General features: G+C 42.2%; 1 protein-coding gene across 2 annotated transcripts; it reads left to right on the forward strand.

Annotated features, from left to right (window-relative positions):
• Window positions 1–10,193: 10,193 nt before the first annotated feature.
• Window positions 10,194–18,294, forward strand: LOC124002377 (potassium voltage-gated channel subfamily A member 2). 2 transcript variants are annotated; one of them, XM_046309743.1, is made up of 2 exons: window positions 10,194–10,889; window positions 11,729–18,294. In XM_046309743.1, exon 2 carries the CDS (start codon window positions 11,867–11,869, stop codon window positions 13,349–13,351), a length of 1,485 nt encoding a protein of 494 aa, XP_046165699.1. In that variant the 5' UTR covers window positions 10,194–10,889; window positions 11,729–11,866; the 3' UTR covers window positions 13,352–18,294. The 2 variants fall into 2 exon arrangements, with proteins under 2 accessions (XP_046165699.1, XP_046165700.1); XM_046309744.1 differs by having other exon boundaries at window positions 10,194–10,879.
• The last annotated feature ends 4,842 nt before the right edge of the window (window positions 18,295–23,136 follow it).

Genomic DNA, 23,136 nt, shown 5'->3' on the forward strand with positions numbered 1-23,136 from the left:
CTCAGAAGACATCTAATGGCAGACTGGGGGATATTTATCAAATTCACTCTTTCTGGATCATGACTCTGCGTTCATTCAACACTTTGAGTCAAGACTAAGGAAGGTCCACAAACCATATCATGGTATTGTACACATATCCTTTTCTCCCAAGGGATATAAATACCAAGCCAGTTATTAAATAAATGGTTTTACTCTAAAGTGTTTCATTTCTACTGTCCTGCTCTTTGGCCGTATGTGTAAAGATGATCCGCTATCCGATCAGTCTAACAAGCTTGAATGAGACCAAGGATACCAGAGATATTCACAGAAAATGTATTAATACATTAATAGATTATTTAGAGGGGAAAACAGACTTGTATAACTTCCATTAACAAGCATACATTACACAGTTGCAGAACTGTGTTGTCATCTTGACCTTTCTGAATGTGTTGTAATTTCTACCTATCAATAAAGTCTAGCAAAGCCTTAAGGTATTACAAGGCCTTTTTCATTGAACTGAATGTTTTAGTACTTTAGAGGACACTGTGGAATGCATCGACCTCTTGAAGGACATGCAAAGTCCTGTGTCACTGTGCTTTGACTTTACCTCTAACATCCCAGAGGAGAGAGAGACTCTCCAGGAGTGATCACAGAGCCTCCTACTTCTGCTTGATGAAACCCTAGGGGCAGTCACCATAGCAACAATATAAGAATAAGCACAGCATTTCAGGTTTGGATGTAACAACAATAGTGTTATTAAACACACTGGCTGTACAGTATATAATCATGTTACTAAAACAGTTATAATTTAACAGTCATAATTTAATCTGGTGTGAAACACCTGTTTCAGTTACTCAAGGTGTGAAAGATCAATTGGTTATTTAGTGAATCAGGTGTGATGGCACTAAATTGGGACAAAAACCTGCAGTACTGTAGAAACAATCACACAGAGAATAACTATTCACATCCAAATAATCCCAAGGGGTCAAGGGTTAGGGGCTAAGAGGTAAGGGATAGCCAGTTCTTTCTGGCCCAGGCCCCAGCAACACACATTTAAGTTCCCTCATGGCACACAGGGAATCCCCTGTACAAATGTAGGGTCTTAATTTGATCACTCTTTTGTTGCTGAGAATTCTTTCTGCACAGCAGGAAATGCAGAGGAGCTTCGTGATTTACATAAATTCACTGAAAACTCACACTAACGCACAGGCTTGCCATATATTAACAGTATTCCACTTTTCAAGGAGCCTCACTTCAACCAGCTAATAGACCTAACCATCGATCAAGTAACAGTATGGACTAAATCTTCAAATCCAGGATTATTTTGCTGAGACAATACGGGTCAAATTAAGATCCTACATTTTATCAGTAGCACTGACTCAACCTTGCTTCTCACTGACTGGAGGAAGCAGACAGTCTGAAGGGCCTGAGTCATGCAGTGCAGCAGAGCCAAAATAAACTCACATGAGCTCATAGACAATGGTTCCCTGCAACAAAAGGATAGGATACTGGTTGGTGTCATAATTTGTTCACTGTTTGCATGGTTGTCCGAAATGCTAATGTTTTGAATTTGGCCTTTCAGTCAAATGTCACATTGGAATGGACTGTAACCTTTGATCTTTCCAACTTCTGCTGGATAAAATACATAATTTTTAATACAACCTGTCCGTACTGGGAGCATATTGGTCTATAGTGGTGTATATGTGCCCCTCTGTCTATCTGAGGTGAACTAGTCAGGCCGCGAGGGAGGCTGCTGCTGCAGTGATATGAATGCCCTTGTGCTTCTTTCTCCTGGTGTCCTGGCTCTGCTCCAGCGTCTGCTCCGTGCTCTCTCTCTTCATGCTGCGCTCACTGCTGTGGTTGTACGTGGTCCAGGCTGCAGTATGACTGGCCCGCTCTGGATCTCACCCTCCTGTCCTCGCACCCTACACCAAATCCAAGTGTATTGGTCACGTATACATATTTGCAGATATTATCACAGGTACAGCGGAGTGCATGTGTTTCTAGCTCCAACATTGCAGTAATACCTAGCAACGCAAAACAATGCACACATAATGCACCCCCCCCCCTCAAAAAAAGAGAAAAAAAGAAACGAGCAATGTCAGAGGCCAGAATATAAATATTTCTTTATTAGTGTGTATAGAAAGTATGGACAGTCTATGAAGAGAAGAGGTACATACCACACAGGGACACCACACAAGGACACAGAGAAGGACAGACCAGAGGGTATTTCTAAAATGTCTGACTATTACAGTACTTAACCTTGGGTCTTTTTGAGGAGTCAGTTCACCTAGGATGTCTACATTACCAGCGCCGCATGTCTAGTAGCACTCTACAGTATGCATAGGCTCAGGCTACCTTGCTTTCCTTCAGTATCCTGTATGGTATGTATAGCACGTCCCCTAGCTATACTCCTCATGGGACCATAAGATACTGCCCAGTAATAGTCTCTCTCTATCCAACAAAATGATGTTGAAATGACTGATATCCCAAGGGGAGGAAGATGAATTCAGTCTCATTGAAAATGTGTTGTAAAAAACGTTCTGCTTTGGGGTGCACAATCGCCAGCTGTCCTAAGGAAAAGGATGTAGATCTTATCTGTTGAGGGTATACCGGAAGGTCATTTCAGTCCCTGTCCATTAGAACGAATGAAGATTTACAAGATGGACGGACACTAATGAAGGTATTGTAACGCTAACACGGGTATTGTAACACTAATGAGAGTATTGTAACACTAATGAGGGTATTGTAACACTAATGAGGGTATTGTAACACTAATGAGGGTATTGTAACACTAATGAGAGTATTGTAACACTAATGAGGGTATTGTAACACTAATGAGGGTATTGTATCTCTAGTGAGGGTATTGTAACACTAATGAGGGTATTGTAACACTAATGAGAGTATTGTAACACTAATGAGAGTATTGTATCTCTAGTGAGGGTATTGTAACACTAATGAGAGTATTGTAACACTAATGAGGGTATTGTATCTCTAGTGAGGGTATTGTAACAACATATTAGCATCTTGTAACTCTAATTAGGGTATTGTGACGCTAATGAATGTATTTTAACACTAATGAGGGTATTGTAACTCTAATGTAGTTATCGTACACAGGAGTAAATGACATAATCTTATCCAGCAGCAAGAAAATACATTTTCATGCAACATTTAACAAATGCAGGGAAATGCATAATATATAATAGATATAATCTGCCCCTCTCCACTCTCCACCGGTGTCACGACTTCCGCCGAGGTCGGCCCCCACCCCTTGTTCGGTCGGCGGTAGACGTCACCGGTCTTCTAGCCATCGCTGATCCATCTTTCATTTTCCATTGGTTTTGTCTTTATTTTCTACACACCTGGTTTTCATTCTCCAATGACATGTTCATGTGTTTAACCCTCTGTTTCCCCCATGTTTGTTGTGCCTGATTATTTCTATGTTCAGTTCGGTTATGATGGCTGGTTTTTCGAAGGGTGCTGTGTTCACCCGTGCGTAATATTTACCGTTGGTTATTGGTCAAGTGTATTTGTTTACCTTGTGCCTTTATTTTGAGTAAAGTACGTTGCTCACTCATTTTGCTCTCCTGCGCCTGACTTCATGCACCAGCTACACTCACCTTCTGACAACTGAGTCCTTACTGAATGCTCTACCTGAAAAGCTATTTACGTCAAAGAAGTTGGTATTTCTTTGAATGAAGGTGTCCTTGAATCCCTCTTTGAATCACCATTGTCCTTGTGTCATTGTAAATGTAAGCATTTTAAAGTATGTATTTAGTACTTCATTAACCAGTTACTGTGATTCTCACTTTGAATTATGGACAGTAATGTTCATTGATTATTTATACAGGCCAAAATGGTGATCTGACGTGTGTGTGTGTGTGTGTGTGTGTGTGTGTGTGTGTGTGTGTGTGTGTGTGTGTGTGTGTGTGTGTGTGTGTGTGTGTGTGTGTGTGTGTGTGTATAGCTTCCTGTATAGATTGTGTGTGTGTGTGTGTGTGTAAGCATGTATAGCGTGTATAGATTGTGTGTGTGTGTGTGTGTGTGTGTGTGTGTGTGTGTGTGTGTGTGTGTGTGTGTGTGTGTGTGTGTGTGTGTGTGTGTGTGTGTGTGTGTGTGTGTGTGTGTGTGTGTGTGTGTGTAAGCATGTATAGCGTGTATAGATTGTGTGTGTGTGTGTGTGTGTAAGCATGTATAGCGTGTATAGATTGTGTGTGTGTGTGTGTGCTGTGAGTGGGCAGTGATGAGTGTGTGTTATAACAAGAGGCTGTGTGTGTGTGTGGTGCATTGTGTGTCAATAGTCCTGTGCCTGGAACACACAGCTGTGTGTGTGTGTGTCCACACAAATGACTGCCCTCCAGAGAATTGTGTGTACTCAGGGTGTGTGAGACAAACTTGTGTGTATTCAATGTGTGTTATGCTAACACAAGCTGTGTGTAAATGACAGGGAACAGATGTCAAGAACAAACGAGTTGTAAGCAAAGTATAGCGTGTATAGATTGTGTGTGTGTGCTGTTAAGCTGCTCAGAGTGGGCAGTGATGAGGCGTCGTCTTATAACAAGAGGCTATCAAGCGTGCGATGGTGCATTGCAGTGTCAATAGTCCTCTGCCTGGAACACACAGCTCCCTGCTCTGTGCTACCCTCCACACAAATAGACTGCCCTCCAGAGAATTGCAACGCTACTCAGGGTGAGAGAGACAAACTTGTACTGCATATTCAATACGTCTAATTATGCTAACACAAGCTGTATGTAAATTACAGGGAACAGATGCATCAAGAACAAACGAGTTGATTCTGAACCAAAGCCACTAACTGCAACGTATACTGTACTGCCGTACCACAGCACTATATGTCAATGGAACAAAGGTCTGAAAAATGGGTTGAGCTACCAGACATTATCTAAGAAAAGGAGCCCATAAGATACAAAGCCTTAGTTTCACCACTCATCAAGGTGCTTTTCTCAGCTCTCCTTCATATGGCCTGGTGGTATTGACTGATCAGGAGAAGTGGACGGGTGTGGAGTGACACACAATCCATACCCCTCAGATGCCATTCATTGTCGTCACCCCTTAGCCTTCTCCCCCACCACCACCTGATTGAAACGCACACCAAACTCATTTTGCCCAGGGGTTGCATTAGGTTTTCAACGTGGCCTGGAGGGCCGCACTGAAAAGGTGTTATATTTCCTTGCTGTCAAAAATTTAGCAAAAATTGTCCCCTACCCATTATGCTCCCTGCGAGTTGGACACAGTCAAGAAACCAGGCAGGTCACCCATGATTCAATTCAGTGTTCGATGTCCATCCATGTCTGAGGGCGTGAGCACTGTTACCTTCAAGTAGGTTTCAGTTTTGCTAGGGCATTGTGGATGGAGTTGTCGGGTGGGAGTGAGCATCTGCATCTGGTTCAAAAGCTTGTATGTTCAATTCCAGTGACAGAAAGTTGTTTTTATATTTTTGTTTTAAGCCTATCCCAAACCTTTACCCTTATCTTAACCATTCAGAGTTAATGCCTAACCTTAAGAATTTGGTGTTAATGCCTAAACTTAACAAGAAACTGTCACGCCCTGATCTGTTTCACCTGTCCTTGTGCTTGTCTCCACCCCCCTCCAGGTGCTGCTCATCTTCCCAATTATTCCCCTGTGTATTTATACCTGTGTTCTCTGTATGTTTGTTGCCAGTTTGTCTTGTTCATTCAAACTGACTGCCGTTTTTCCTGTCAGCTCCTATCGTTTCCCAGGCTCTCTTTGCTAGTCCTCCCGGTTTTGACCTTTGCCTGTCCTGACCCTGTACCTGCCCACCCGCCTGACCTCTCTGCATGACCCTGAGCCTGCCTGCCGTCCTGTACCTTTGTTCCACCTCTGGATTATTGAACCCTGCCTGTCCCTGACCCTGAGTCCGCCGTCCGTCCTGTACTTTTGCCCTACCCTGGATATTCGACCTCTGCTTGCCTTGTCTTGTCTTTGCCTGCCCCTGTTGCTACAATAAACAATGTTACTTAGACAGTCTGCAGTCTGGGTCTTACCTTGATTCCTGATAGAAACGATATTAATGTATATCGTTTGAATGTAGATGAGATCGTCCCCACCCCAAAACAAAATATTGTAAAAAGAAAATGCATATATTATTATTATTATTGTTTTATTTTTTACTCAAACCACCCCGGGCCAGATTGGACCCCCTCGGCCCATATGTTTGACACCCCTGACTTAGAGCACTAGGGCCCTCACATTTAATTTAAGTACCCACTGGGCACAGAAGTCAATTCAACATCTAGTCCTTGTTGGTTGAAATTATGTGGAAACAATGTTGATTCAACCAGTGTGTGCCCAGTGGGTAGACAGCTAATGCAACGTGAACTGAGCTTCATGAGACTGCATTAACAGGCTTTGTAACAGGCCCCTAGCTCATAAATAATGTCTGTGCTGTCAGGGGGAACCTGGGAAATCCATTAAGGGACAGTGGAAAAGGTGTACGCATGTGTGGCAGACGTTACAGGGCTGCAGGGGCAGCCTTGACAGTCCCTCTCCTACTATAGGGGCTGCTGCCAGTAGTAACCTTGATGAAGCCAAGTCTCACACAAATCACCAGCTTGCTCCTTCCCCTATCCCTCCACCTCCTCCTCCTCCTCTTGCAGGGGATTCCCAACCTTTGACACTGCAGGTCATTCAGGTCATTGCTGCTCTCTTTGCACTTTCTCTCATTGCTCCTTTTGGCCAGAATGGCATTCACTATTGATCCCCGTCCCCCTGTCTGCATCATTAATTGTTTTGTCAAATATGAACAAACATAATTCAATTGTATTTTGGTATCGCTCTTGACGTTTATTAACTCTCAAAATCACACAATAATAATGCTCAATGCCACCTACAAACGACTTATACCACCTACAGAAGTTCAAGTCATGTAGGCAGCTTTCATTCACTTTTCACTTGACATCATGTAAAGTGTATTTGTGAGCTGTGAATGGTGTAAGAAAGCAGACTATAACTTTCTATGAATCATCATCCAAATGGGGCAGTACCAGAGTCAGAGAGTTTACCAGGCTGTGAAACTCTCTGCAGTCTCTCTAAAGGAAAACTAAAGACAAACTCTCTGCACTCTCTCTAAAGGAAAACTAAAGACAAACTCTCTGCACTCTCTCTAAAGGAAAACTAAAGACAAACTCTCTGCACTCTCTCTAAAGGAAAACTAAAGACAAACTCCCTGCATTCTCTCTAAAGGAAAACTAAAGACAAACTCTCTGCAGTCTCTCTAAAGGAAAACTAAAGACAAACTCCCTGCACTCTCTCTAAAGGAAAACTAAAGACAAACTCTCTGCACTCTCTCTAAAGGAAAACTAAAGACAAACTCTCTGCACTCTCTCTAAAGGAAAACTAAAGACAAACTCTCTGCACTCTCTCTCTCTAAAGGAAAACTAAAGACAAACTCCCTGCATTCTCTCTAAAGGAAAACTAAAGACAAACTCTCTGCAGTCTCTCTAAAGGAAAACTAAAGACAAACTCCCTGCACTCTCTCTAAAGGAAAACTAAAGACAAACTCTCTGCACTCTCTCTAAAGGAAAACTAAAGACAAACTCTCTGCACTCTCTCTAAAGGAAAACTAAAGACAAACTCCCTGCACTCTCTCTAAAGGAAAACTAAAGACAAACTCTCTGCACTCTCTCTAAAGGAAAACTAAAGACAAACTCCCTGCACTCTCTCTAAAGGAAAACTAAAGACAAACTCTCTGCACTCTCTCTAAAGGAAAACTAAAGACAAACTCCCTGCACTCTCTCTAAAGGAAAACTAAAGACACACTCCCTGCACTCTCTCTAAAGGAAAACTAAAGACATGTAGAGTGACAAAACCATTTCCAAACATCTGCCATGTAACTCATCATTTCATAAGAAATCATATTAAAGGTATCTACAAGTCCCTGATTAAATCATTGCACAGTGAGTCAAAGTATAGTGTCCTGTTAGTGGGAGTCCTTCACAGTGGCTGGGTCTGTGAGTGATGCAATGTTGTGACTGGTGAGAGGAAGGGTGTCTGTGTTGTTTTCTGCCTGTTTAAACTGTGGCCATACATGTTAACTGCCTTCTGATGACTGGAGAATCACCCCAGATGAGAATCTTTAAAAAAAATATATTATTTAACTGAATCGTAGCTCATATTACATATACAGTAGCAGTCTTTCCTTAAATTAGTAAAACTGTATGTCTTTTAAAATGTAAGAAATATTTTTGGGATGCCTCTATTGATGACAGTGTGAGGATGCAGAACCGAACAAAACTCTAAGCTGCTGTGTCATTGACATTAAGAAATTGTCCAACAATTATGAAACCACTCCCCTAGTTATCTCCCTCATGTTTGGAAAGTGTCACAGTTTCATATGACATGATTGGGTTGGCGCCCCCTCTTGGGTTGTGCCGTGGCGGAGATCTTTGTGGGCTATACTCGGCCTTGTCTCATGATGGTAAGTTGGTGGTTGAAGATATCCCTCTAGTGGTGTGGGGGCTGTGCTTTGGCAAAGTGGGTGGGGTTATATCATTCCTGTTTGGCCCTGTCCGGGGGTATCATCATCATCTCAGCCTCCAGTATTTATGCTGCAGCAGTTTATGTGTCGGGGGGCTAGGGTCAGTTTGTTATATCTGGAGTACTTCTCCTGTCTTATCCAGTGTCCTGTGTGAATTTAAGTATGCTCTCTCTAATTCTCTCTTTTTCTCTTTCTTTCTCTCTCTCGGAGGACCTGAGCCCTAGGACCATGCCTCAGGACTACCTGGCATGATGACTCCTTGCTGTCCCCAGTCCACCTGGCCGTGCTGCTGCTCCAGTTTCAACTGTTCTGCCTGCGGCTCTGGATTCCTGACCTGTTCACCGGACGTGCTACCTGTCACAGACCTATTATTTGACCGTGCTGGTCATTTTTGAACATTTGAACATCTTGGCCATGTTCTATAATAATCTCCACCCGGCACAGCCAGAAGAGGACTGGCACCCCTCATAACCTGGTTCCTCTCTAGGTTTCTTCCTAGGTTTTGGCCTTTCTAGGGAGTTTTTCCTAGCCAACGTGCTTCAACACCTGCATTGCTTGCTGTTTGGGGTTTTAGGCTGGGTTTCTGTACAGCACTTTGAGTTATCAGCTTATGTAAGAAGGGCTATATAAATAAATTTGATTTGATTTGACATAATAATTTCGGGGATCACTTTAATAACTGAAGCACTTTGAAATTATGCATGACATTATGACATTAGGCCTTTGGCAGATAACAAAATAGCAGCCTACAGTGTTACTGCATAATTAAAGTTGTAAATTACACAGTTACATAGTTAACACTGTTAACTGGGTCGTTCATAGTGAATAATAGTTTACATGTCACATGAATATACAATTATTAGCTGTTAATAAAGGCCTAGACTGGGCGGCAGGTAGCCTAGTGGTTAGAGCGTTGCGGCATTAACTGAAAGGTTAGGTTGCTGGATCAAATCACTGAGCTGATAAGGTAAAATCTGTCTGTCCTTAAACAAGTCAGTTAACCCACTGTTCCCCGGTAGACCATCATTGTAAATAAGAATTTGTTCTTAACTGACTTGCATAGTTAAATAAAAAGATGCGTTCCCTTTAAATATCCTACGCTGCAGATAAGGTGAGTAGTGGTAGGCTACCCAGCGCGGGTGGAGAGAGCGCGTTTTCTCGCCCATTCTCCATCCTCTGTCTCTTTGTATGCATAGCAGTGCTCGACTGCAGGTTTGACTAAGCTTTGTAGATACGGCTACACCAGGCTAATGGCTGTACTGATCATTAGAAGGACTGAGACCTAGGGTAATTAAAGCATGCCTTACCCCCAACAAAGCAGAGAACAGAGAAAGTGATGCAGATGCCAATGATTCGGGATCTGACACTGAGGAATTGCATAATCTGTCTCTCAGTCCAGGGTGATTCTTCATGCATGTCATTTCAAGTCAATATCGGAAGATTCTGTTCTCTTTACAATGTAGAAGGAGGCTGCATGGCTTGAATTATCTCTATCCATTCAACTGCAGACAAGACATATCCCCTTGCATGAGCATTTCTGTCAGCATTCTGCGTTTTACAAACTGTTGTATTCTATATACTCTAATAAATGATGGAGAAAATAATGTGATTTTTTTTATTGAGCATTTGTCAATTAGCCCACGCATGACTTTTAATTTATTTGTCAGGATTACCTTTTAATACGACACATGTAGTTAACTAGGGTTATTGTGACGAATCATGATTGCAGCATATTTTTTTTTTTCCTGCCTGGTAACTTAAACGTTATCCATCAGCACAATGTTAACCCGTTAGTCTAACCCACTACCCATCTCTGTGTTCGTCTGCATCTTGTGGGCCTACTAATTTACTTTTTTTTGGTAATATCACACGTTGTAATACGCCTCCCCGCCACCTCCCCTGCTTGCTTTTATTTTTGCAGATGTTGCCACTGAGCACCATATGAGGACAGTTACCTTTGCGGCTGTCTGATGCGGGCAACGTCATAGCGGCTAAGGACACTGGATGCATAGAATTCTGCCGATCTTAGCACCTTTGGCTTTTACCAGAAGTACCATTCCTCCAGGTCGGAACCCTATCCCCTCCTTTTTTGTGTCAATCGCCATCCTACGACAACCTGAGCGAGGAACGAAGACTGGGAGGGGGAGGCGAGGACACACCCGCATTCTGTACCTCTCCAACGCCGGTGCGCGTGAGTGGTGATGCTGCAGACAACATGATGATCGTATTATTAACGGTCCCGAATAGGAAATAGATTCGTTTCTTCTTCTCAGGATCTAAATCACCGGAGGGATTAGCACCGGAGGGATTGTTGGCCACTGGCTATTTACTCCCTAATACCAAGTGATCAATGGGAACAGCAACTAACACCCCGTTTTCAACAAGGTGAATGCTGGTATGTAGCCTATGGTGTTGAAAACGTCTGCTATAACCTACACGACTTTCATTCAGAAAAGTCTACTCGACCTCTGCAGTGAAGGGGAGACAGTAGATGACCATTGAACAAAATAGCCCGTATTATTATTAGCTTCTGAGTATTTATCAACTGAATAGCGCTTAACAAAACTATGCCTCTTTTATGGAAGATGCAAGAGATGGTGTAGAGGGCAGAGACATAATATTTTTTCTCTTGAAACGTTTTTCCTACTGCCGGTTAATAATTTATGGATGTTTTTGAATATTTCAGAGACAGTCACCATTTGAGACCAGTCTAAAAATGCTCCAACAAAACTACCTTAAAGTGAATGATGAAAAAGTGACATCGAGGGCTTCTTGGAACAGAAAAAAAGAGTGCATACTTTTTTTCACTATTCAGTTATTGGTTTTATATTATAAACTAAGGGGCAATCTGTATAGATTTGGTTCCTATATTGCAAAGGTACGTTCATGCATGATTTCACTGCAGGTGAATGGATATTATCCATTGCAGCAGAATATAAGGAGCTCATGCCCCGATTCATAAACTATATCTATGCTAGTTGGAAACTAGTTGGATCATTGAGCTCTGGGCATACACTACGTTTCTCCACATTTATAGTAGTTTATGTATGTTTTAGAAAGCTGAATACTTTGGTTGTAGCCTACAGAAGTACATTTTTGTAACTTTTATGCCATTGTTCCATTACAGTATAATATATGGCTTGAGAGGACAGACAGACAGAATAACACAAATGCTATCAAATTAATTGCTTATGTTATATTATTGAAATTATCTCTGGTCTCTGTCCCTTCCAGACAGATCCATCCATGAGGTGAGCCAACCGGTCTTTACGGCATTGAACCCCCTCCCTCTCCTCCATCCCCCTCCCTACAGTTTCCAGGCTGCAGGGCCCAGCCCCACTGAAAAGTGCAGGCGCCTGCTCCCCCCGCAGAATGACTGTAGCCACTGGTGACCCCTCTGATGAGGCGGCAGCACACCCGGGTAACCCGGCTGAGTACGACCCTGACGCTGACCATGAGTGCTGCGAGAGAGTGGTCATCAACATCTCTGGGCTGCGTTTTGAGACACAGCTTAAAACCCTCTCCCAGTTCCCCGATACTCTGCTGGGGGACCCTAAAAAGAGGATGCGCTACTTCGACCCACTGAGAAACGAGTACTTCTTCGACCGCAGCCGAACCAGCTTTGATGCCATTCTCTATTTTTACCAGTCAGGAGGGAGGCTACGGCGGCCGGCCAATGTGACCCTTGATATTTTCTCAGAGGAGATACGTTTCTATGAGTTGGGGGATGAAGCCATTGAGCTGTTCAGAGAGGATGAGGGTTTCGTCAAGGAGGAAGAGAGGCCCCTTCCTGACAATGAGTTTCAGAGACAAGTGTGGCTGCTGTTTGAGTACCCAGAGAGCTCAGGACCCGCTAGGATTATCGCTATCATCTCCGTCATGGTCATCCTCATCTCTATCGTAAGCTTCTGTCTGGAAACCCTGCCCATCTTCCGCAACGACGACGACGAACCGCACAGTGTCTTTGACACCAACACCAACACCACAATCTACTTCACGTCCACCTACTTCACTGATCCATTCTTTATCCTGGAGACGCTCTGCATCATCTGGTTCTCATTTGAGTTCCTGGTGCGCCTCTTTGCCTGCCCCAGCAAATCAGGCTTCTTTGGTAACGTCATGAACATCATTGACGTTGTTGCCATTATCCCCTACTTCATCACACTGGCCACAGAGCTGGCTGAGAAACCAGAGGATGGCCAGGCTGGTCAGCAAGCCATGTCCCTGGCTATTCTCAGGGTCATCCGTCTAGTGCGAGTCTTCCGAATCTTCAAGCTGTCACGACACTCCAAGGGACTTCAGATCCTGGGCCAGACCCTGAAGGCTAGTATGAGGGAGCTGGGTCTGTTGATCTTCTTCCTCTTTATTGGAGTCATACTGTTCTCCAGTGCCGTCTACTTTGCGGAAGCTGATGAGCCCGAGTCACAGTTTGAAAGCATCCCTGACGCCTTCTGGTGGGCTGTTGTCTCCATGACGACAGTAGGTTATGGCGACATGGTCCCGACCACCATTGGTGGCAAGATTGTGGGCTCCCTCTGCGCCATTGCAGGTGTGCTGACAATTGCCTTGCCCGTGCCTGTCATCGTTTCCAACTTCAACTACTTCTACCACCGTGAGACGGAGGGCGAGGAGCAGGCCCAGTGCCTAGGCCCAGTCGCCAAAGAGGACTCGAATGAAGAGCTGAAGAAGAGCCGGAGCGGCTCCACCATCAGTAAATCAGACTACATGGAGATCCAGGAAGGGGTGAACAACAGTATTGAGGACCTCCCAGAAGAGAACCTCAAGACTCAGGCCAACTGCACTACGCTGGCCAACACAAACTATGTCAACATCACCAAAATGCTCACAGATGTTTAGCCAGCTGGCATTGTCCTCTCAGTGAGGTTGAGAGGTCAAAGGATGGGGCAGGTGTGTAGCCTCCCATTTCACATGTGCTGCTGGAATCTCAAGGCAATAGATTCAGGACGTATAACTGTACTCATCATTTCTTTATGATGAAAAACACCAGAAACTATGTGCTCACTCCTCCCCTAACTCCCACTGCTAACTCCCACTGTTAGCGCCTCACACCTTGCCCTCATACTGACCTTCTGTCAGACTTAAAATCTTATAATCAAAATTCTGCGTGTTGATGTCTGCATGGATTTGGCTTTGTCAGTGTGACTATTCCAATAGTAAAATGACCTGCTCACAACGGTAGTACAAAAAAGAGGAGAAATGTAGCTAAAAAAGGTGATTTATCGCTTCCAGAATAACCCCACCACCAATCCTGCTTCAGCCCCCCTGCACCTGCCGCTACCCTGGTCTCCCTCCATCGTCAAAGGCACACTTTGCTTCCTGTTTGCGTGCTACAAAATGCTGCTTCCTGCAGCAAACTAAACAAACCCGTCCTGTGGTGAACTACTTGGAGATTACAGAACGTGTGAACATAAGGCGGACATGCTCCGTTGCTGCCCACTGGGCAGGTCTATTTTTGATTTACATTTGGTTGAGTTGTCAGCTAACGTGAATTCAAAATGAAATCAACAAAACATGTCACCATGTCATTGGATTTAGGTTCAAATTTGGGTGAAAAAAATACGAAATTCCATTACATTGAAGACGTCATTACATTGAATATTTGGGTTGAAGTGATGTGGAAACAATGTTGATTCATCCCGTTTTTGCCTGGTGGCTGAGGCCTGTCATGGCCTGAGCCTGAGACACACAAGGAGTGTGGTACTGTAGTAGTCATTCACAATATATACGGGATGTAGGACATCCATCAGCTCCATAAGCTTTATAATGGTTTCACATCTTTTCTTCAGGAACATCAGTATCTGATGAATGACAAAAGGCCTTGACTTTTCACTGCTCTAGTCTTACATCGTTTATGTGTTTACTGTACATGGCAACGCAAGCCTCCCTCTTCCACTCACCTGAACCTGTCTTACTGCAGCTCTGAGGACAAAGTGAATGTCTCTTCCTCTTTCATTTGTACTTATTTACCACTTAACTCATATAGATAGGTAAATAGTTGTGACTGTAACCGTTACTGTAGCTAGATAGGTACTGTAGGTAGTAACTGTAGCCAGTTGATTGTTGCATGGAGTTCTTATCTGAATGAGTATTCTCACTCACACAACTAGCATTGCTCCAAAGACACTGTTTATTGTCTTGCCCTCTATAACCTTCTATCATACATATGAAGGGATGTCGAGAGGTTATTAACTAACATACGTAGGTTACAATGGTGTCTGAAAGGATACCATGCCCCAAACCAGCCCTATAGCTTGGAGGATATTGTATTCCTTACATTTGACCTAAATGTAACATTCCATGTAGAGTTCATTGTCATAGTCTTGTTGCCACACCGCTGAGCTGAAAACATAGAGGTGTTTACATACCACCGACATTGCAGCTGTGCTGTAATTTGAGGTAAAATGCATTAGTTAATTAATTACAGCACCCATACAGTGTAGTTGCAGCATTAATCTCAGTTACAGACAGACTCGACTCACGGCTGCCTTGTTCAACTGGGTCCATTGTGTCTTCATGATGAACCATTGGGACGACTAAAGGGACATGTATAAAATGATGTTTCCTCCCTAAACTGCCTTTAAAACAAGTAGGCTTACTGAATGCTGCTTTCCTAGTGTTGCATGACCTCAATACATTCCTAGAAGCATGAATTGAAGATCAAAGATGCCTATGAAAACTATTTAATACGATACCTATATTTATCTCATTATCTACTTACATACTTTAATCTGTGATAACAAAGCAATCTGGGACGTATAAGAAGGGGAATTGACATTCAGCTGACGATTTAGAGATGAGGATGACCATGATGGAGATGATAGCGTTAATCCGATAATCCTTGATGATATGCAGATCGTTGCTATGTTTGTTTTATGATATGAACAGTGACACTTGTTTATTTTCAGCACTGATGGTGTAGCCCCGTTTCAGGGACTGTCTGTTGGACAGAGTGCCAAAGACATGCATGCCTAATACACTAGCGAGTTCACAGGAGAAGTGGAGGTACAGAAATATATCTATGGTAGTTGCATCCCTCAATAAAAAAATACGAGCATTATCTAAATATTATCATACTTGAAGGAGAGATGGTTTATATTGCCAACGGCTGAAGTATGTAGCCGTGTAGCAACTCTGAACTACAGAGTTCTAGGTCTCTCACGACATTGCTGAGTTTCCTGTCTTTCTACATCTTTTCATAGTGAACTTCAGGACACAGGAGAGTACTAGCAAAGCTGAGGATGTTTAGCCAGCGCTAACAAAATGGTGAAATGGATTGCGTCTAATTTACCTTTTGGTCAATATTGGTTAGCATAGCCACAAGGATGTTAGCTTTGACTCTAATGTGTCTGGTCTGTCTTCTCATTTACGTTTTAGGCCTAAATGTCTGCCACCATTTCCGCAATGTTCATTCACGCTAGATGGACAGAGGTGAAGTTCTTAGCTCCCGGTCCCTCCCTCTGTCCTCACCATGTTCCTTTCCTATCTTGTGTCTTCAATTGGCAGTACCTTGTGCAACTGCAATCGCTACTTATTTTGGAGAGATGAAATTTGTTGGAAAGGAACTTGAATTGAAAAATAATCTGGGTCTGGAACCCTGCTTATTGATGCTTCCATTACTCTAACATGATGTTATTATGTTCACCCTTATCCTAGCAGTAACACTTGTCATCGAATACCAATGCACCACGCTGTCCAAAACACACATCATATACATCAACAGTGCATGATGTGGATAGGTACACCATTATGTGGTGTGTGTGTGTGTGTGTGTGTGTGTGTGTGTGTGTGTGTGTGTGTGTGTGTGTGTGTGTGTGTGTGTGTGTGTGTGTGTGTGTGTGTGTGTGTGTGTGTGTGTGTGTGTGTGTGTGTGTGTGTGTGTGTGTGTGTGTGTGTGTGTGTGTGTGTGCGTGTGTGCGTGTGTGCGTGCGTGTGTGCGTGTGTGCGTGCGTCTGTGTGTGTGTAAGTGTGTGCATGTAGAGCCCACCTCTGAATGTCAGAATCTTAGCTTGGTTGTACAGCTGCATTAAAGTGACAGCCATTCATACATGTGTGCATAGTAAGACAAAACTGCTCACAGTATGACCAAAACAAGTCATAGTCTATGCATGCAAATGATTTGTATTTTTTAAATAATTTTCTATTTGCTTTTTTCAATGGACAGATCTTCCCAAAACACATCATGAGATAGCATGCTTACCTATTTTGTTTGAATTGGGCACACTCTGATTCAACACACACTCAAATTTAGCAACATATCAAAATAGAAACATTGTAGTTGAGTCAACAGTTTGTTTACTAGATGCACTGAGCACAACCATATATGGAGTACACCCATTTTTATCAATGTGCAGAATTACTATGTGAAATGTTTATATATTCCCAAAATGGAGTGTCGCAAAAATCGAAAATGTATCTTTTGCTTTATAGTAATCATTACGAGACCGTTACAACTCAAAGTGTACAGAGGGTTTCACCAGATAAAGCACAGTCAGAAGGATTCCCAACAGGAAATGCTCTCAAAAGTCTATGCAGAGATGAACTGTTGATTGGAAATATAAACACAAGGTTCAAATAAACCATGAATATGGGAAAACACAGAAATACAGAAAAGTAGAGCAGTTTCAGAATTGTGTTTTTGTTTCTCTGCAGATTCTGGGTTGGTTTGAATTTGAGTATTGTAATCGATGATGAGTGCCCCTCCACTTTTACAGCGAAGCACAGGCCCCAATTAATTCAATCAATAAAAATAAAGGAAAACTGCACTGTGTGTTATAAAAAAAAATGCTGAATTGGAGGTCATAAGTAACTGGGCTGAAAGTGAATCCATCCCGCAAGCTGTTCGTCTCGCCAACATTGTCATTGAATATGAGTGTAAAACCACACCTGACCTGTCCTGAAAATACAGCATAAACACTCTGAGTGAAAAAGCAGTTTGATTTTCCTTTTTATGTGTAATTGATTTAATTTGGGTCACAGTGAAAGCTTTGTACTGCACTGTATGGTTTACATCACCAACAAAGTAAACGTTGAAGTAGTTACACAAGTAGTAGCTATTCAATCGACTGTTTATGCATGTGTATGTCAGAACAAGAGAGTGTGTTTCTGTGATCTGAAAGTGAATGACACCGTAGAAACACAGCTACAGTATGTCTGGTACAGTATAGCGCCTTCACCTTCAACACTGGCCTACCCCGACTGCAACTATCAACTTTGGTACAATGGACCAGATTTTTTTTCTATGAAAAGAAATGTGAGGAAAATACTGTACATAACAACAATGGATTATGGAGCCCCCCAAAAAATGGACAATGTACTATTATGCTAAGTGAGGTCTGGATTTAAATGAGTGTGATATGCACACTACAGGAGCAAAAAGACAATCTGTGGACAAGAAAAACTAGTCAAACTGAAATGCATATAATCCTTCAAAATGACCATAACCATGATAACAAAGTCATATAAATAACGAAGAAAATAATAATTAAACCAAACTGTGTTTTGTGTGTTTTACTGTGTGAAAGGCCTTTTTCCCCTTATCCATACATGGTGGTAAATTAGATACAGTGCATTCAGAAAGTAATCATACCCCTTATCCATACATGGTGGTAAATTAGATACAGTGCATTCAGAAAGTAATCATACCCCTTATCCATACATGGTGGTAAATTAGATACAGTGCATTCAGAAAGTAATCATACCCCTTGACTTATTCCACATTGTGTTGTTTTAAAGCCTTAATTGTAAATGTACAAAAAAATATATACATTTCATCCCTCATCTACACATAATACCCCATAATGACAAAGTGAAAAGAGGTTTTTAGAAATTGTGCACATTTATTGAAAATATAATATAGAAATATATAATATACACCCCTGAGTCAATACATGTTAGAATCAACTTTGGCACCAAATACAGCTGTGAATATTTCAGGGTAAGTCTCTAAGAGCTTTGCACACCTGGATTGTACAATATTTGCACATTGTCATTTTTTTAATTGTTCAGCTCTTTCAAGTTGGTTGTTGATCATTGCCAGATAGACATTTTTAAGTAAGTCTTGCCATAGATTTTCAAACCGATCTAAGTCAAAACTGTATCTAGGCCACTCAGGAACATTCAATGTCATCTTGGTAAGTAACTCCAGTGTATATTTGGCCTTATGTTTTAGGTTGTTGTCCTGCTGAAAGGTGAACTTGTCTCCCAGTGTCTGTTGGAAAGAAGACTGAACCAAGTTTTCCTCTAGGATTTTGCCTGTGCTTAGCACTATTCCATTTCTTTTTATCCTAAAAAAACTCCATAGTCCTTGCCGATAACAAGCATACCCATAACATGATGCAGCCACCACCATGCTTGAAAATATGAAGAGTGGTACTCAGTGATGTGTTGTATTTCCCCAAACACAACACTTTGTATTTAGGACATAAAGTTAATTTCTTTGCCACATGTTTAGCAGTTTTACTTTAGTGCCTTGTTTATAAACAGGATGCATGTTCTGTACAGGCTAACTTCTTTTCAGTTTGTCATTTAGGTTAGCATTGTGGCATAATTACAATGTTGTTGATCCATCCTTAGTTTTCTCCTATCACAGCCATTAAACAAGTCACCATATGCCTCATGGTAAAATCCCTGAGCGGTTTCCTTCCTCTCCGGCAACTGAGTTAGGAAGGACTCCTGGATCTTTGTAGGGACTGGTTGTGTGAAGTGTAATTAATAACTTCACTGTGCTCAAAGGGATATTCAATGTCTATTTTACTTTATACATCTGCCAATAGGTGGCCTTCTTTGAGAGGCATTGGAAAACCTATCTAGTCTTTGTGGTTGAATCTGTGTTTGAAATTCAATGCTTAACTGAGGGACCTTAAATATAATTGTATGTGAGGGGTACAGAGATGAGGTAGTCATTCAAAAATCATGGTCAACTATTATTGCACACAGAGTGAGTCCATACAACTTATTATGTGACTTATTAAGCTATTTATTTGGACCATTGTGGGATATTGTGTGTATGCCAGTGACACAAAATCTAAATTTAATCCATTTTAAATTCAGGCTGCAACACAACAAAATGTGGAAAAAGTCAAGAGGTGTGAAATATTTTCTGAAGGCACTGTATGTTGATATTGATATATTTTCTGAAGGCACTGTATGTTGATATTGATATATTTTCTGAAGGCACTGTATGTTGATATTGATATTATTTTGTTTATTTGTCAGTGGCCATCTGAAATTTGAACATTAATTCTGGTTTTGGATGCATTGCACCAGAATTAGCACAATTCTATCTGCAGTCTTTGATAAAACAATGACACAATCTAAATGAAATCAAATGAATACACCCCAAAACCTGGACATAAATGATAGAAAGGTATGCATAGACATGAAATGATTTAAAAATAAAGACGGTAACTCAATAAGTATTTTATTATATTTATGCCATCAATTGAATTAGATATGCATGCAAATGTGTAATGGGTCTCACTGAGAATGATGGTTTGTATATTTCATGTTTGAGAGAGGGAATAATTGAATATTGTATTCACCATCTAACAAGGAATTAGTTTGCTCATCGATTTGAAGGATAATTTTAGCAGAACCATTGCTAGCTGTCTGTGTCTATACAAAGTGCTGTGAAATGATCAAAGAGCGTTTTGTTGTTATTCTTAGTACATTCAGCACAGAGTCTTTGTAGCCCTCAGCTGTGTGGAGGACATTTACAATGCCTCCTGGCATCTTTGGTTGCTTCATCCTTTAAAGTGATGATCCAAATCTTTGTATAATTTCAGCCAGTTGTTTTCAAAGTACTGCTCACGAACCAAAATGGGTCCCCGAAAAATTATGCACAATTATGTGGTACGTCATCCATTTTGTATGATATGTTACGTCGTACAATATGTTACAAATTTGTAAGTGCATAAGATCTCGGACTGCATCTTTAAGGAGAGAGGGAGAGGGAGAGAGAGAGAGAGAGAGAGAGAGAGAGAGAGAGAGAGAGAGAGAGAGAGAGAGAGAGAGAGAGAGAGAGAGAGAGAGAGAAAGAGAGGGGGGGAGAGAGAGAGAGCAGAATGTACTATTAATAGCCTTTTTGTTGGAGAGAGAGATGGGGAAAGCGAGGGGGGGTAGGAAGGAGCAAGATAAATGGGGGAGAGAGAGATAGGGGTGTGTTGGAGAGAGAGACACGAGCAGGAGCAGAGTGTGAGAGATGGAGGAGAAGGAGGAGGTGTATATTCTTTAAGGAATCCTTCACCGTGGACTTTCTCTGACACTCGTGTCCCAGTCCACCATCTCATGGTAATTAGGGAGGAGGCTGAGACAGACTCTAGTTGATATTTGCATTCATCCGTTTCCAGGACTCTTTCTTTCATGGGAAAAAGAGGAGCAAGATAGAGAGCATTTGTCAGGCTTGTGAATTCTGCCACGTCAATTTAGAGAGAAACTGGTGTTTGCTGCAACCAGCTGGCAATTAATCACAGCTCTACATCTGGGGTGCCGTCATAGTCTATTCATATTCTATCTCGCTTTCAGATTTGTATTCCGTATATGGTGGGTTTCTATGTCCTCTATAGAATGATTACTGTCACCAAAGTATTCTAATATGCCATGACATTTATGAAGGCTACCTGTGGCAAAAGATCCAAATTCACATTTTATATGAAACAAAACGTTTTAGTGCTGCACTACTCAAAACACTGTGCATTGGAACTGCAGACATACATCTCTCTGCTGGAGTCATTAGTTACAGTGCAGTGCAGCTCTGCACCATGGCTAAAAGGAGACACAGGAAGAAGTGGAGGCCAGAGAGAGACAGGGGGAAAGGCAGGGAGAGACAGAGGGAAAGGCAGGGAGAGACAGAGATAGGAGAACAGAACCAGGAGAGATTGAGAGACAATGAGAGTAGGGCAGGGAGAGACCGAGAAAGGAGAGTAGGGCAGGGAGAGACAGGTGGGAGGGGAGCAGGGAGAGACAGAGAAAGGAGAGCAAGGAGAGACAGGTGGGAGGGGAGCAGATTGAGGTGTGGTGAAACAGCCTGTGCTCACTGGCATCTCTCCCCAGGATAGGAGATCACACGACTGGGGCAGGTGGTCACGCTTATGCTTTGCCCTAGTGTCAGGGATAATCGTGTGTGTGTATGCTTATGCAGTGTGTGTCTACCAGAGTGTGCATGTACTGTATGTGTGTGCAGTGTGTGTGTATGCCAGTATCTAGGTTTCCATCCAATTGGTGACAGATTTTCATGTGAATATTCTAGAATCTGCATGAAGAAAATATGCAAGTGGTGTGTTTTCCACCAAACGGACATGTTGTGGATAGAAATCAGTGCTTGATGGCGCAGTGCACACATTTTTTTTATTTTCGCAAAAATGTTCATGTACCAAATAAAAATCTAACGCTCAAAGTGTTCCAATCGCAGGTCCTCGCTACTACTGCAACTCGCTGTTGGCTGTGCTCCCTGATTTTGCCATCAAACCCATGCAACTTATCCAGAACGCTGCAGCCTGCCTGGTGTTCAACCTACTCAAACTCTCCCATGTCACCCTGCTCCATTGGCTTCCAGTCGAAGCTTGCATCCAATACAAGACCACGGTACTTGCCCAAGGTTGCAGTAAGAGGATCTGCCTCTCCCTACCTTCCTTCTATGCTCAAACCCTACTCCCCAACCCGAGCACTCAATTCTGCCATCTCTTGTCTCTTGGCCCTCCCACTCCATAGAGGACAGCAGAGTCCCTGCCCATCTTCTGAATACATCTGACACCCCACCTCTAGATCTGACCACCCCCCAGAATTTTTGGGAATTAATACCTACTCTTTTTTCCCCTCACTAGATCTGACTTTGCTGATAGCTTGTTGGGGGGAAATGTACTTACTGTGACTGTGATATGTGGTTGTCACACCTAGCTATCTTAAGATAAATGTACTAAATTACAAACATTTTACCCCTGGACGAACCGTGCGGCCCCATCTCTGTAGCTAGTAAACTGTATTCAAACTTTGGTAATGCTTCATTTTAAGGGGTCCTTATTATAGTATAATTGCATGTGTAATTACACTGAAACAAGCATTTTAGTTAATTGTAATAACTCATAGTTACACTGTATTTACAACATGTAATTGGTGGTAATTGCAGTCTGAAATTACAGAGGTGTAACAGCAAATGCTTGTCAACATGCTTGTTACAAATGGGCAAGTTTACACTAAATTCAACAATTTAGTGTTTAGTTTCTTCTCAGCTGCATTCGATTCAGTAATAGATATCAAGAGGATGTAATCTCTTGTGGACAGATGTGCTGGGTGTTTCCCGAGACACTCTTCAAAATGTCCACTTGTTGCTTGCACTTTCCTCACAAAAGTGTACCATCTGGGTTAACATGGTTAAGTTTACAAAATCATATCAGATGTAGATCAACCTCACTGACTGGGGTCTACCATACGGGTGTCATCCTGACAGAGTACATGTCAGATCTGAAACTACAATGTAAATACTGGGTGTTACACAGGATGTAGCTAGTTAAAATGAAGTGTATCTTGAGGGGTACTTACTTGTAATTGTGTAACTACAATGTGTGTTACTTATCTTGACAATCTAATTGTCAGCTTCTGAAAGTGCCATACATGTGAGAAAATAC

This window comes from Oncorhynchus gorbuscha, linkage group LG18, assembly GCF_021184085.1.
Source record: "Oncorhynchus gorbuscha isolate QuinsamMale2020 ecotype Even-year linkage group LG18, OgorEven_v1.0, whole genome shotgun sequence".
Lineage (NCBI taxonomy): Eukaryota > Metazoa > Chordata > Actinopteri > Salmoniformes > Salmonidae > Oncorhynchus > Oncorhynchus gorbuscha.

Excerpts from the sequence above, each read along its gene's own strand:
- LOC124002377 (XM_046309743.1), top strand. The coding sequence starts at position 11,867 with ATGACTGTAGCCACTGGTGACCCCTCTGATGAGGCGGCAGCACACCCG.